The sequence below is a fragment of the Cyphomyrmex costatus genome, unplaced genomic scaffold, assembly GCF_001594065.2.
Source record: "Cyphomyrmex costatus isolate MS0001 unplaced genomic scaffold, Ccosl1.0 scaffold100, whole genome shotgun sequence".
NCBI classification, from domain to species: domain Eukaryota; kingdom Metazoa; phylum Arthropoda; class Insecta; order Hymenoptera; family Formicidae; genus Cyphomyrmex; species Cyphomyrmex costatus.
The window spans coordinates 2,254,309-2,269,804 of NW_017274955.1; the positions used below are offsets into that span (position 1 = coordinate 2,254,309).

General features: G+C 33.7%; 2 protein-coding genes across 2 annotated transcripts; one reads left to right on the forward strand and one right to left on the reverse strand.

Annotated features, from left to right (window-relative positions):
- Positions 1–712: 712 nt before the first annotated feature.
- On the forward strand, positions 713–4,454 carry LOC108771954 (prisilkin-39). Its single transcript, XM_018537381.1, has 4 exons — positions 713–804; positions 1,349–1,508; positions 3,340–3,550; positions 4,116–4,454. Exons 1-4 carry the CDS (start codon positions 787–789, stop codon positions 4,420–4,422), a joined length of 696 nt encoding a protein of 231 aa, XP_018392883.1. The 5' UTR covers positions 713–786; the 3' UTR covers positions 4,423–4,454.
- Positions 4,455–5,909: 1,455 nt separating this feature from the next.
- On the reverse strand, positions 5,910–13,044 carry LOC108771346 (collagen alpha-5(IV) chain). Its single transcript, XM_018536592.1, has 4 exons — positions 12,921–13,044; positions 12,395–12,724; positions 7,409–10,417; positions 5,910–7,276 (listed from the first exon to the last, which is right to left on the reverse strand). The coding sequence occupies exons 1-4, from the start codon at positions 13,042–13,044 to the stop codon at positions 5,910–5,912; spliced, it is 4,830 nt and encodes a 1,609-aa protein (XP_018392094.1).
- Between the last annotated feature and the right edge of the window lie 2,452 nt (positions 13,045–15,496).

Genomic DNA, 15,496 nt, shown 5'->3' on the forward strand with positions numbered 1-15,496 from the left:
ACCGTAAGATTATGCATTTATATCGTTGATATCGAAAACCAACACAATACCACACCATGTCGCTTTGACCGTAAGATTATGCATTTATATCGTTGATATCGAAACATTTTTATGAATTGCTGAAGAAGGACCTGTGAGTTCCGAAACGTTCAATATTATTTTTGTATTTTTATATATTTTATATTTTTATTTTATGTTTCTTAGTAATATTGCAAACTAGAAATCTATTAATTAAAAAATCTTATTACCGCCCAATTTAGACCGTTTTTCTTTATAATATTTTATTATATATTTTTATTTTTTAAATATAGATAATAATCAAATAATTGCGTAATATTAGAAACAAAATATTAAAAATAAAGTAATTATAATAACAAATAGCACTGCTTTCTTTCATCTGTGACTGCAATTTCCTTAAAAAAAAGAACCGTTATTGCAAAATGCTGTGACTCTGCATATAGACATGACGACTTGCAAGATACTTATATAACAACCTCAGAAACTATTGTATGTGTATTTAAACGGAAAAATGTAAAGCGGAAAGATAGTTTCCATACCTTTGGGCGTGTCTTACCGATTCTTGTCAACGTCCTTGTCAGCGCGGCTCCTAAGAGTGACCTAAGCTTAAACAACCGAGACCACCTTGAAGCATGAAGAGGGGCATATTGACATGATGTTAGAAAAGAGGATATATAGAAGTTTTGCACGCCGGTATAAGAACAGATTATCATTCCGTGTCTCAAACACTGTGTTTCTCCGAAAAATGCAAGTAGTTACATCGGCAACATGAAGTTGTTTTTTGTTGTAAGTAAAACAATTAAATATCTTCTTTTTTCAATTTCAATTAATTAGAGCATTACCGAAATATTAAATTTTTTTCAATGTTGCTCCTACACGTTTCGTCTTTAAGAGTATATTGAGTTATATCTAATGGTAAATTAAACTATTAAATTTGACATTAAACCGCTTAATTCACCTTAATTTCAAATAGTTTTTTATTAGTATAAATTTTATCAATCGTTTAATTTTCAACACTAAATATATTAGTATTTTATACATGTGTGAGATATAATAATATATAATAAATAACATATTTAACAGGCTAATATATATAATACATTTTAAACTATTAACATACATATATTTTTATATTAACGTTTTGCGATCTGCATATATATTACATAGCGGTAACATTTGAAACAAAATCTACAAGTTCTACGAATTAAACCGCAAATATTTAATCACGTGTTGTTTAATAGCGTTATCCACATTGTGCCATTTAATCATGTATACAATTGTTTTGCATTACCAAATACTGTGTGTAATATACTATGCATATTTTTCACAGATATCGACTTTCAGTCTAATTGCAATATGCCACAGTGCAGATGAATCTTCGGATGAATTAAAATTACTCACAAAATTATCGCCAGTAAACAATGCACAAAATGTATATCCAGATAATACACAAAATCAGGGAGATTTGGTTGAATCTGCGAGCGATCGAAGTAAGAGAATATCAATAACTTGTTTATACTTACGTGTATATTTTGTCGACACACATACACACACACACACACACACACACACACATTTACGGATATATAATATATAATCTTACGCATGATTGACATTTATTATGATACTTATAATTTATCTATGGCCTTACCTAAATTACGCAATCTATATCTCGCAGTTATAAAGTCGCATTCACACACGCTCATGCCCTCTATAACCAAGTCTTATTATTTATGTTTTTATCATTATTTATAAATTATGGACTTATTTTCATTTACGATTAAAAAGTTGGAATAATTCTGTTTGCAACGATTAAACGCAGAGTAATTCAAGGAGATCGCTAGCGCATGACTATACGACCAAGCTTTTTTGATATGACAATTTAATGGCACCTTCGTTGCATAACATAATGGGGTTTATTGTACACAGACATTATTCCATACATGATTATATTAATTATTCCGTAACTTTTCAAACATATAGTTCGTTGCGTGAGACTCTTTTGAGAATTGCAGAAAATGCGGAAGTACGTATACTAAAGTATTTTCTTCGAAGTGAATCACTTCTATTTTTTTCTCAAGAAGGAAGTCCTTCGGATGGCTCGTTATATTAGCATCTTATTACAAACTGTGATGTTTTTTCCGTTTTTGTAATGGGAAGCGCCCGACTTTCAAAGTCGAGAGCGTGAGAATGGCAGTGACACACTTACTTAATATGCTGATTACTCATTGCACTATTATCCTTATATTGTGCGGAATATATGAATCGCAATCGATTATTATACGATTATTACGTTCACAATTTTCTTTCCGTAACTTGCATGTGTTTTAATTTCCGCAACTTAATTAATTCCTAACAAACGTATTTGTAAACATAATTGTATTGTTAATTTTGTAAATTCTGTCAACTACGCAGGAAGAATGATGGATTGTTTGATTCTGAGAAATCTACACAAATTTAAATTCAAAATCGCAATGTCTCATTTCGGAAAACTTTCATTTTACGCGTTTTGGAAATTAAATCTGATCAAGTGTATTAAAAAATAATAAAAGAAAATAAATAAGGCGATATCTTTGATTGAGTTGCATTGATTTTAATATTAGTTTCTTTTTTCTTATAGTAATTTTCGTCACGAATATAAATCGTCGTATTCTTAAATCTATTTCTGCTGAAATTACTCTTCCAATCTGTTGAATAAGTTTTTATAACTTTAATAACTGATTATAACTTTTTAATTTTTTTGAATATTTAATTCTAAATGTCTTATTCAGCGTTGTTGAACAAATAAGAGATTATCAAACTTTTTTGTAATATTGGTTTCTTTTTTCCATTTGGAAGATTTAAAACCGATAGAAAATAATCTATGTGCATTCTACATTTATGTGTGCCCAATTTCTTCACTTCTAAACAATCTTTATCCAGGAAATATCTCTCAGAATACAATGGAGATATCTTTTGGATAAAGTTAATATTACATCCGCAACTTATTTAAAAAAAATTAGGCATTAAAAAATGAAAAAAATATATATCTTTTTACAAAAATACCTGTGCCTTACTTACACCGAGTGTTCTAATTCATATTTGCGAGTATTTTGTAATTTTTTGAATTCCTATTTTATTTTTTACAGGCATGGTTTCAAGTGCAAAAATTACGTAAAAATTATGTTTACTACAAAAAGATATTAAAAAATTACAATATCTTTTAAATTCTAAATTATAAAATTTAATCTTTATAAAAAACTATAATTTTTTAAGAATTAATTGATTCTTGATTTCAATGATACGTGTAATTTATCATTCATATAAAAAATATTTGTGTAGCGTTTCACATAACTAAAGGTTATCCTGGAGGATATCCTGGATCAATTGGTGGATATCCTGGGTCAATTGGAGGATATCCTGGAAGATATCCTGGATATCCATATGATACAGGAATCATTGGTTCCGTTTATCCTGGTACATCATATCGTGGTAACAACTTGATTCCAGGATATGGAGGTTATCTTGGACCAGGAGGAACCATTGGTGGCGGGTAAGATTCGATTTTATCAAACTTCTTATAATATATAGAATGATATTTAGAGAAGAAAAATAATATTTATTTAAAATATAAGAGTACATGCTTTTTAAATTTTTTAAATTTAATACTCACAATTAATAGATATCAGTTATAGATTCTACTATATATATACAGGGAATGGAAGTAACTCGTTACTTGTAACGAAGTTACAGTTACAAGTTACTTTTTTGGTAACTTTACTAGTAACTGCGTTACTTTCTTTTTTTGGTAACTGTAACTGTAACGAGTTACATTTTTTGGGTAACGGTAACGAAATTTACAGTTACTTTTGTCGTTACTTTGCACACGATTAAACACGGTTCGATTGGATACATGCTATCTATAGCGCTTATCAATAAGACTTGAAAGCCCTTAGACATTCGGCCGTTATGATTCAGTAATTATTTTACACTTCTATCTTCTATGTAATACATAGGACATACAAATATTTCAATAAAAAATATTTTCGAAAAAGAGATATTATTTACACGCAACGTTCCATAAATGAAAAGAGAGAAAATCATTTTCTTGATTACAGATATGGGTATTATGGAAATTATCCTGGGTATGGCGGATATGGAGGCTATCGAGGATATGGAGGATATGGGGATTATGGAAGGGGATATTATCCTGGTAGTTATGGGGGTTATGGTGTTGGAGGTTACGACGATTTAGGATACGGACGTGGTCGTTATGATGGATACGATAATTATGGTTATGGAAACACATATGGTACATATGGCTCAACATATGCAGCGAGGAGTCCATATTCTCCTTACAGTTATCGTAGTGATAGTTATGGCACTTCTTTGAGTAATCCATCTGGTTATCGTGGTTATTCATAAACGTGATTTTGTTATATTTTCACGTAATACTTATAAACAATATAATTAAAAATGGATTAATATATTACATTTGTGTTAATACAAATATGTACAATTTTAGTAATATATAAACTATTACATTTTTAAGTTTTGTTGGAATATGCAAAAGCTGTATGATAACATATCTTTCATATAATATAAAAGAAAAATCATGATATAATTTTACAGTACAAATAATATATGTATGCTATCTAATATTAAAATAAAAATCTGATAATTATATTGATTGTGTTCTCACATGTACCGTTTAAGATTCTTATTGATACTGATATTGTTATTATTATATTATATTATATATGTGGTACTTTTTATTCCTCATATTTATATATATACTTTTCTACTTATAATTAATATTACATTTCTTTTAACATTTAATTTTATACTTAATATTTACTTTTTTGATTTACTTATTTAATATAAGTAATATTATATGTTACTTTCGTTTATATTAAATTAAAGTTATTTTTAAAAGCTAATATTGCTGTGTACTCACGCACTCTTTCTCTCTCTCTCTCTCTCTCTCTCTCTATTGTATATATATACACGCACACACATACACACCAGTATTTCTTATATAATAAATTTATGCTAATTATTGATTTATTAATTATTTTCCGCAATGTTATAAAATGTTTAAGGAAAGGAGAAATTAATTACAAATTTAAAAACATACAATTTTTATATTTTATTATAATAATTTCTACACATCTAATGTATATATTAAATTAATAATATATACTATATAATCTTTAATTTTACTTTAAAAAATCAAATATAAAATGTTTAGCACAGAAATTTCTATTATACAAATTGTAATAATAAATATCAGGATATTGGTTGTACTGAACCGTATAGAATCTAGAAATAGCATCTACAAAAAAATTTCTCTCTTTAGTTTTACATCAAACTAAATATTGAATAAACAATCTTAATAAATCTAATAATTTTATAATTTTCATCAATTTATAAAATTGCTATTTTTATAAATAATATAGGACAGCATATATTTTAAATAATAAAAAATTATGCTAAGTATATATTGTATATAAAATTCAAAACAAAAATGTTAAGAGGGAATTATATCTATAATACAAAAGAAATCTATTTTTAGTGTTTATTTTTAATTTCGTCAAATTAATGAAATTGGTAGAAAGTTAATCATTTATCTGTTCTTTGTGCAGCTAGAAGGTAAATTAATTTAATAAAAATAATACTGAAAAAATTTATTATTAATTCAATTTTTAGTTTGAAGATTTTGTATATTCTATTGACTTTGGTCATTTCGGTAAATACTTTTAATTTGGCCATCCATCAACTAACCAGCAGCTGACGGACAGGCAATGCCAATATCCTATATTTATTTCTATTCTCCAGGAGAAGATAAGCTCTTTTTAGAACGATCGCAACTTAAGCTTAATAAATTAGTGTTACAATCCTTATTTCGCCTTTCAGCTTTTGGTTCTTCTTCGTTCGATGTTGGTCTTAACTGGAACATTCAAAAAGCCAAGATTGGATTGATATAATGCCTCTTTGAGATAGTCGATATTACCAAGTTGATTTATATCGAGCGTTTTTACAACAAATTTGTTGTTTTGTGTATTACATGTGTCGCATGCATATGGAACAGGAGTGGCGGACGGGAACATAAGTTTCATCTTATTGCTGTCCATCTCTTTGCCAGGACAGTATGGTACGAAGATAACAGGAATGAATCCCAATTGACCAATGATAGAGGTAAGAGTCGAGCTGGTTGCTACGTTTGTGTTGTTATTCGGCTCGACTAAGTAACAGGGACATGCTTGTGAATTTGGCCCTACAGGTAACGATAAGGGCTTGACGTTGATGGAGCTGGGCGGCTGAACCCCGATAGCGTCGAGAACGGGATTCATCTGGAATGTCTGCTCAAGGCGTGCATTTACCTGTCTGTCTGGAGCAGAGGAAAGTCCATCCGATTGAAAGGACACGTTAGAAATCAATTTGCCATTCACATTGGCAGAGTTATTATATTGTTCATCCACGTTAAGTTTGTTTTCTTGTTGTTTTAATTTATAAAATTGATCTGCGCCTTTAGGAGATTGCTGTTGCGAATTATAAGATGGATAAAATATTGACTTTCGATAGTGATCTCGATCGTGCACTAAAAATTGCTTGAAGTCATTTTTTGAAGGTTTTTTTATTTGTTGTGGTCCTGTATATATCAAGTGATCATAAAATTGTGAATTTGGTTTCAATACATCTGTATATTGATAATCTTCGATCTCGTATTTCAATGATGACGGTGTCAGATCTGTTTGCAACAATGAATTAATTTTGTTTGCATTATAGGTAGTTTCCTTTTCCCCATAGATTGATGACGTAGATTGAGTTTCGTATTGAGGTCTATATTGATTATGTTTTATATTATATAACGATGTATTAATTTTCGATAGGTGTGACAATTCGATATCCTTTAGAGTATAACCCGTATATGAAGAATCAGTTTTATTATTAAAACTATATTTCGAGATGGAGTTATATTTGTCTGTGTCAAATGACTCAATCGTAGAATGGGTTATTGCACCTTTACGCGAAGGTTTTCTTGTTGGTTTTATTCCGGGTATATAATCTGGATCACCAGGCCATGGTCCATCAGGACCCGGGGAACCGGTTGGCCATGGCCCGTCAGAACCATCAAGACCAACACCACCGCTACCTCCTATGCCGCCAATATCACCAATCGGACCTTCACCTCCCACTGGTCCTTCAGGTCCTATTGCCCCTCCTGGATATTTTGAATCTTCCGTATATTCTGGATACGTAGGATAACCAGGATAACCTACATAGATGTAATCAGAACAATATGAATAAATCATCACATATTTAAACCATATGCAATACCAGTATAAATAATGCTTGATGTAATATTCATAATTACAGTAAAAATAATTATATAATCTAAATAATATACCTGGTTTATTTGGGTTGAAAGAAATGCTTGGCCTATTTGATGTAGTGGTAGTTCCGGGATATAATAAATCATCTGGTTTACCTAACGTCTCAGAAGGTAAAGGTACATTAGGTGTTTCTAATGTAACGGGATAAATAGGATATCCAGGATATGACGATATTGGTTTTTCTTGATCTTCGAATATTTCTGATATACCGAGAGTACCAGATGTGCTAGCGATACTAATTCCTATATGTCCTGGATATGATGTTTCCGGTTTTCCTTGTGTACCCGGAGTTCCAAGTGTATTAGACGTACCAGGATACGTTGGATATAATTCAACAATTCCCGCAATACCTGGAGTTCCTGGATGCCCAGGAATACCAGTATGACCTGGATATGACGGCGTTCCTGGTCTCCCTGGAATGCCTGCAGTTCCTGGATGCCCAGGACTACCCGGATATCCTGGATGTGACGGCGTTCCAGGTCTGCCAGGAGTTCCTGGATGCCCAGGAATACCCGGATGTCCTGGATACGACGGCGTTCCCGGTTTTCCTGGCGTGCCTGGAGTTCCTGGATGCCCAGGAATACTCGGATATCCTGGATGTGACGGCGTTCCAGGTCTGCCAGGAGTTCCTGGATGCCCAGGAATACCCGGATGTCCTGGATACGACGGCGTTCCCGGTTTTCCTGGCGTGCCTGGAGTTCCTGGATGCCCAGGAATTCCCTGATGTCCTGGATACGACGGTGTTCCTGGTCTTCCTGGCTTGCCTGGAGTTTCTGGATGCCCAGAAATTTCCGGATATCCTGGATACGATGGTGTTCCGGGTTTTCCTGGCGTGCCTGGAGTTCCTGGATGTCCTGGATATGACGGCGTTCCTGGTGTGCCTGGAATTCCTGGATACCCAGGAGTACCCGGATGTCCTGGATACGACGGTATTTCTGGTGTGCCTGGAATTCCTGGATGCCCAGGAATTCCCGGATGTCCTGGATACGACGGTGTTTCTGGTCTTACTGGCGTGCCTGGAATTCCTGGATGCCCAGGAATACCAGGATGTCCTGAATGTGACGGCGTTCCTGGCGTGCCTGGAGTTCCTGGATGTCCAGGAACTCCCGGATGTCCTGGATATGACGGTGCACCTGGTTTTCCTGGCGTGCCTGGAGTTCCTGGATGCCCAGGAATTCCCGGATGTCCTGGATGTGACGGCGTATCTGGTTTTCCTGGTGTACCTGGAGTTCCTGGATGCTCAGGAATACCAGGATATTCTGGATACGACGGCGTTCCAGGTGTGCCAGGAGTTCCTGGATGCCCAGAAATTTCCGGATATCCTGGATACGATGGTGTTCCGGGTCTTCCTGGCGTGCCTGGAGTTCCTGGATGTCCAGGAATACCCGGATGTCCTGGATACGACGGTGTTCCTGGTCTTCCTGGCGTGCCTGGAATTCCTGGATGCCCAGGAATACCCGGATGTCCCGGATGTGACGGCGTTCCTGGTGTGCCTGGAGTTCCTGGATGTCCAGGAATACCCGGATGTCCTGGATACGACGGTGTTCCTGGTCTTCCTGGCGTGCCTGGAATTCCTGGATGCCCAGGAATACCCGGATGTCCCGGATGTGACGGCGTTCCTGGTGTGCCTGGAGTTCCTGGATGTCCAGGAATACCCGGATGTCCTGGATACGACGGTGTTCCTGGTCTTCCTGGCGTGCCTGGAATTCCTGGATGCCCAGGAATTCCCGAATGGCCTGGATACGACGGTGTTCCTGGTCTTCCTGGCGTGCCTGGAATTCCTGGATGCCCAGGAATTCCCGGATGTCCTGGATACGACGGTCTTCCTGGTTTTCCTGGCGTGCCTGGAGTTCCTGGATGCCCAGGAATTCCCGGATGTCCTGGATACGACGGTCTTCCTGGTTTTCCTGGCGTGCCTGGAGTTCCTGGATGCTCAGGAATACCAGGATGTCCTGGATACGACGGCGTTTCAGGTGTGCCAGGAGTTCCTGGATGTCCAGGAATACCCGGATGTCCAGGAATACCCGGATGTTCTGGATATGACGGCGTTCCTGGTGTGCCTGGAGTTCCTGGATGCCCAGGAATACCCGGATGTCCCGGATGTGATGGCGTTCCTGGTGTGCCTGGAGTTCCTGGATGTCCAGGAATACCCGAATGTCCCGGATGTGACGGCGTTCCTGGTGTGCCTGGAGTTCCTGGATGTCCAGGAATACCCGGATGTCCCGGATGTGACGGCGTTCCTGGTGTGCCTGGTGTGTCTGGAGTTCCTGGATGCCCAGGAATACCCGGATGTCCCGGATGTGACGGCGTTCCTGGTGTGCCTGGAGTTCCTGGATGTCCAGGAATACCCGGATGTCCCGGATGTGACGGCGTTCCTGGTGTGCCTGGCGTGCCTGGAGTTCCTGGATGCCCAGGAATACTCGGATATCCTGGATGTGACGGCGTTCCAGGTCTGCCAGGAGTTCCTGGATGCCCAGGAATACCCGGATGTCCTGGATACGACGGCGTTCCCGGTTTTCCTGGCGTGCCTGGAGTTCCTGGATGCCCAGGAATACCCGGATGTCCTGGATACGACGGCGTTCCTGGTGTGCCTGGAGTTCCTGGGTGCCCAGGAATACCCGGATGTCCTGGATACGACGGCGTTCCTGGTGTACCTGGTGTGCCTGGAGTTCCTGGATGCCCAGGAATACCCGGATATCCTGGATACGATGGTGTTCCTGGTTTTCCTGGCGTGCCTGGATGTCCAGGAATACTCGAATGTCCTGGATACGACGGCGTTCCTGGTTTTCCTGGTGTGCCTGGAGTTCCTGAATGCCCAGGAATACCAGGATGTCCTGGATATGACGGTGTTCCTGGTGTGCCTGGAGTTCCTAAATGTCCAGGAATTCCCGGATGACCTGGATACGACGGTGTTCCTGGTTTTCCTGGTGTGCCTGAAGTTCCTGAATGCCCAGGAATAGCCGGATGTCCTGGATACGGCAGCGTTCCTGGTTTTCCTGATGTGCCAGGAACATTTGGATGTTCTGTGAATGTTGATGAACAATAACGTATGGAATAACATGTATGAAGCTCGCTTGAATACTGATAAAATGATCATATAAATGTTTTCGTTTTACTTGTGTATCAGTATGTTTAATATTACTTAAATATTATGAACAATAAACGAGAAGAAGAAAGCCTAATAACGGTCAAAGCTAGATCACAATGCTTATTATTATTATGTGTGAATTTTATATACCGCGTATGTAGTTCCTTTAATCGCGTGCCGAAATTTTTTCAGACTTACAACGCAACTCTAATGAACTACCGTAGTAATATCACTTAGTTAAATTGACAAGTAATCTAACAATTTTTTATGCTTATAGCATCTTATTGGATCTTAATAATATGTTGAAAGACATATTAAAATCTAACGATGTAATTTTAAAGTAATGATAACTCAAAATTTGTGAAATATATGATTGCGAAGAATATCACAAGTTGGCGTTTCGTCCTGGCTTCCACTACTAGACTTATCAGTAAGGTAATGTAGTGGGAGCCTACCTTAGACGCCTGTGTAAGTTATTAATTCGAGATTCTATATAAAGAGTGTTTAACTAAGTGATATTACTACGGTAGTTCATTAGAGTTGCGTTGTAAGTTTGAAAAAATTTCGGCACGCGATTAAAGGAACTACATACGCGGTATATAAAATTCACACATTATAATAGTAAACATTGTGATCTAGCTTTGACCGTTACTAGGCTTCCTTCTTCTCGTTTATTGTTTATCAATAGTACGGTCCTAAAAAGATTTTAATATTTGTTAAATATTATGTTTTACTTAATAATATTATTTTTTTCTATTTTATCAATTGTACAATGTATTTCGTACCTTTATATATAATTTTATTATTTTACTCTTTCTAAGAAAACGTTTTCATTGTGTGTATATATACGTATACATATATCTCGACAATTACAATCTAAGAAAACATATTCCATGTCTTTCTATTTTATCTGTATTGTAACAAGATTTTGAAATGAAGGTATATCTTCTTATTTGATGTTTAACACTAACAAATGTGACAATCAAATTTTAGTTTTGTTAACGTCCAATTGTAATGACTTATGAAAAATAGTATCAAATGTTTCGCTTTTTTTAATTTGTAATATATTTTTTAATTCTTAAATTAAACACATTATGGAATTTAATAATATTGGAATTAACTTTATACATGTAATACTAGTCTGTATATATAATATGTGTATGCTTTATTATATAATTTTAAATATATTGTTATTAATATATAATATAGTATTTAAAATTTTTATACCTGATGAGTCAGGTCTATAAGGAGGTCGAGTCGGTGTTGTTTCAATTGTTGATCCACTTCCAATAGGCGCTGTTTAAAATGTAGCCACACATTTATTTTATTATCAAATTCATCTGTAGTTTTTGTGCATAATGTATCCCAGACTGCTGCGTTAATGTTTTATAAATATTTCGTTTTGTCTGGGCATGACCTGACAATAAAGTTCCCAACAATAGCAATAAAGAATATATCTAACAAAATGTAGTATTTTTTCTGTTAAACTTTAAAGTAATCTTTTACAACATCAACACATTTCACATTTTTTTTTTATATAAAACCTTAACATTTTTTTAAATGCTTGTAATGCTGTTTGCAATGCTGTTTCCAGAAGCTCTAAAACATTTTGAAAGATAAATATTTTCCAAGACGTCGAAGACTTTTACAGAGGAATGTGTTGAATGCTTTAAACACAACTCCGATTACAGAATATTTAAAAAAAGTTTCGAGTAATTTATGTATATATTATATATATATATATATATATATATATATATATTATCTATGTGAAATGTATTGATGTCATGAAGAACGATTTTAATTAAGAATACAAAATAATATTTGTTGTGAGATGTTTGTATTTTTTTTAAATATTCCTCAATCATGGAACTTTTTTACTGTCAGATCACATATACCTTCATTAACATACTTCCTTCATTTGGTGGAATGTTCGTGTTTGTATATTGCGCACACACCACGGGGAAATATAATTCTCGCCATGGTGTAATCACACCGTGATGCTCGTGATGATCATGTTTGTCTCCGGTTTCATGATGTTCATGCTTGTGAAGGAAAAGTTCCACATCCTTCCCTGGTTGAACAACGCGATAACCCCATCCGTCACTGATATAAAACGTTGTTTTCAGGTGACCAAAGGGATCAACGTACCCATAACATCCATAGGTAATTCCATGTAGACCACGTATTTCGTGATGAAATTGTCCATGCGGGTTGACATCGTAACCGTATTTGTATGCATCTGTAAAGTACAATATAATAATCATAACTTATTATATCTAAATTTTGACTATAAGAAAAGTGAAGCCTATAATTTTTACGTCTCATTTTAGATAGATATATCTAAAATGGATATTCAAATTACGGACTCGCCTTACTTGTGTTCAACTCTTTGTTATCTGAACTTCTTTCATTATTTTTAAATCTTTTGGACTTGCCTGATTCAAAGTTTTGGCTCAAATATTGAATTTTTTGTTCATCACTAATGCTCAAAATGACTTCGCCATCTCGATTGGTGCTTGTTAATTCCTGAGTGAGTTGCGACATAGAAGTAGCAATCATCTGAAAAATAATTGTTTTTTTATTGTTTGCAATAGATAAGTTGAATCTACGTATGTGTTATGTATAATTATATTCACATTTTTAATAAAATTTTATTTAATTTCTTTGTAAAATATATTTAATATATATTACAAAAGAATAAAAAACATTTTTAATAATATTGTGTTAGAAAAAAGGTTCTGCGGTATTTTATTAACTTAAAATGGTATAGTGTACATTTAAATAATTAGCGATTATACCATTCGATTGAGCGAAGTTTCAGCTTTAAGAATCTGATTTTTTAATTGCGATGATTTTTAACGGAGTTATAAACAATTAAAATCAAAATGTTTCTTTATTTAATTCGCACGTAATTCAGTAACAAAAAGTCTTAGGAAAAATTTTTTAAAAACAAATTTTTAAGAAAAACTTTAAGCTCTTATATTAGATAGTCGAAAATATTCGGAAAATTTTTTTTTGGTATATGACAGACCCACAAAGTGAGAAGAAAAGTTACTCTTTTTTCAGCTTTTAGTTTTCTGTATGTAAAAGTGACTAAATTCACTGAACCAAAAAATTATAAAAACCTTTTGAAAGTAGGAATTTCGAGCTTTACAATCTTTTTTTAAATTTCAATTTTGTTAATTTTTGACAAAGACATTATGTATATAATTTTGAACTAATGAAAACCGCAGGACTTTTCCTCCAACCCAATAGTATGTGAGCTGTATAAAAAATTATTATTTTTTAAGATAATTTATTCAATGAATTAAAGAATTATGTGGATAGAAATAAATAGTGAAACGCGATTAGAAGTTAAAGTTATGGAACGAAAAAAATATCACTCCACATAGAAACGTATTATGAAACTAGTGATATCATCCATGATTCTAATGACAATAAAAGTATATAAATTTCTATTATGATTAATAAAAATCTAAAGGTATTCGTGTCTCACACATATGCGTATATAATATCTTTCTTTATTTATAAAGCTATAATTGCCTGTAAGTTCGCGTAAACTACATTTACTGCTAGTCGTTATGTTATCTTTATGCAGAAGATCCTTTTTCTAATAAGAAACAATTGTTAATCGCAATAATTTGCTTTGTCCAGGCATGTGACATTTCCAATGAAACATGATGTAATTATCGAGCTGTGTTTAAAAACAGTTAGCCTTTAATATCAGTCGGTAGAATTAAGTATTTGATGCGATCTGCAAGCGTGTATCGTGAAATATCATAGTCGGCATTTCCAGTTTCTGTATAGTTAGAGCGATTTGTAATTCTCAGCTATTAATTTTCTAAACATTATACAACTAACAACACGCAGTCTAATATGTTTTTATTATGTTTATGGACGGTATAAAAAAAATAATATAAGCTTTATATTATAAAAGTTAAAACAAAATCAATACTGCATGTTTAAATATGTATATAGGTATTTCTTTTAGCAAAAGATTTATCAATAATTAAGAGATCATTTTTTATTTTTAATATATTGCTATCATTCTTTGATGTAATATGCTTTCACTTTTTTAGGCGTGATAGAATAACTAACTGTTACTCTCTCTCTGTCGTTTCTGATCTCAATGAATTATCCATTTTATATAAGCGAAAGTCGAAAGCGATCAATGACTAACGGTAGAAATTCTTATTCAATTTTCAATCTGCATGAGATAATAATTTAGGATTTTGCATATATTACACATACATATACGCGCGTGAATGTGTGTGTATGTTCAGTATAATAATGTGTGAAAGTATAAATGATGTAATTTTATAATAGATGCATCATATATTGCATACAAGATTATTCCAATTTAATTAAGATTAAATTTAATTAATTTATATGTATATATATCTTTTTCTTAAATTTTTGGTTTATTCGTAATTCGCATTTATTTTCTCTTCGCATGCATAATATAAAATGATGGTTTATGCACTCACGTTTGCGAATTTATATGCACATCTTTCCTGCATACAGAATATATAACGGAAAAGACATTTCAGTCTTTCGAATTCATTTAAATTTTGCAGGAAAGAAGAAAATTTTACTTAACCTACTTTAAAGAATTCAAAGTCTTCAATTAACTATAGGCAAATGTAGTTCATAAAAATAATTGTAGTGCTTTCTGTTTTTTTGTTAGAACAGGTATCTAGAAACATAAATTAGAGACAAATTTATTTTTAATTAAAATTTTGATTTTGCTCTTAAATATAATAATTTAAACAATTAATTTAAAAAATTTTATTCTATTAACTTATATTAATTAATAAAAATTGTAACTTAATTATAACAAGTAACTAATTGCAATAACTCATAAGTTTAATGACAATTTAATTAAATAAACTTATAATGACTAGTCAGTTTTACAATTGCTGGAACATATCAAGATCGTATCTCATGTTAAAGATGCAAGGGATCATATATCACATATCTAATATAAATTGCCCGTCTAATTGAGAATACC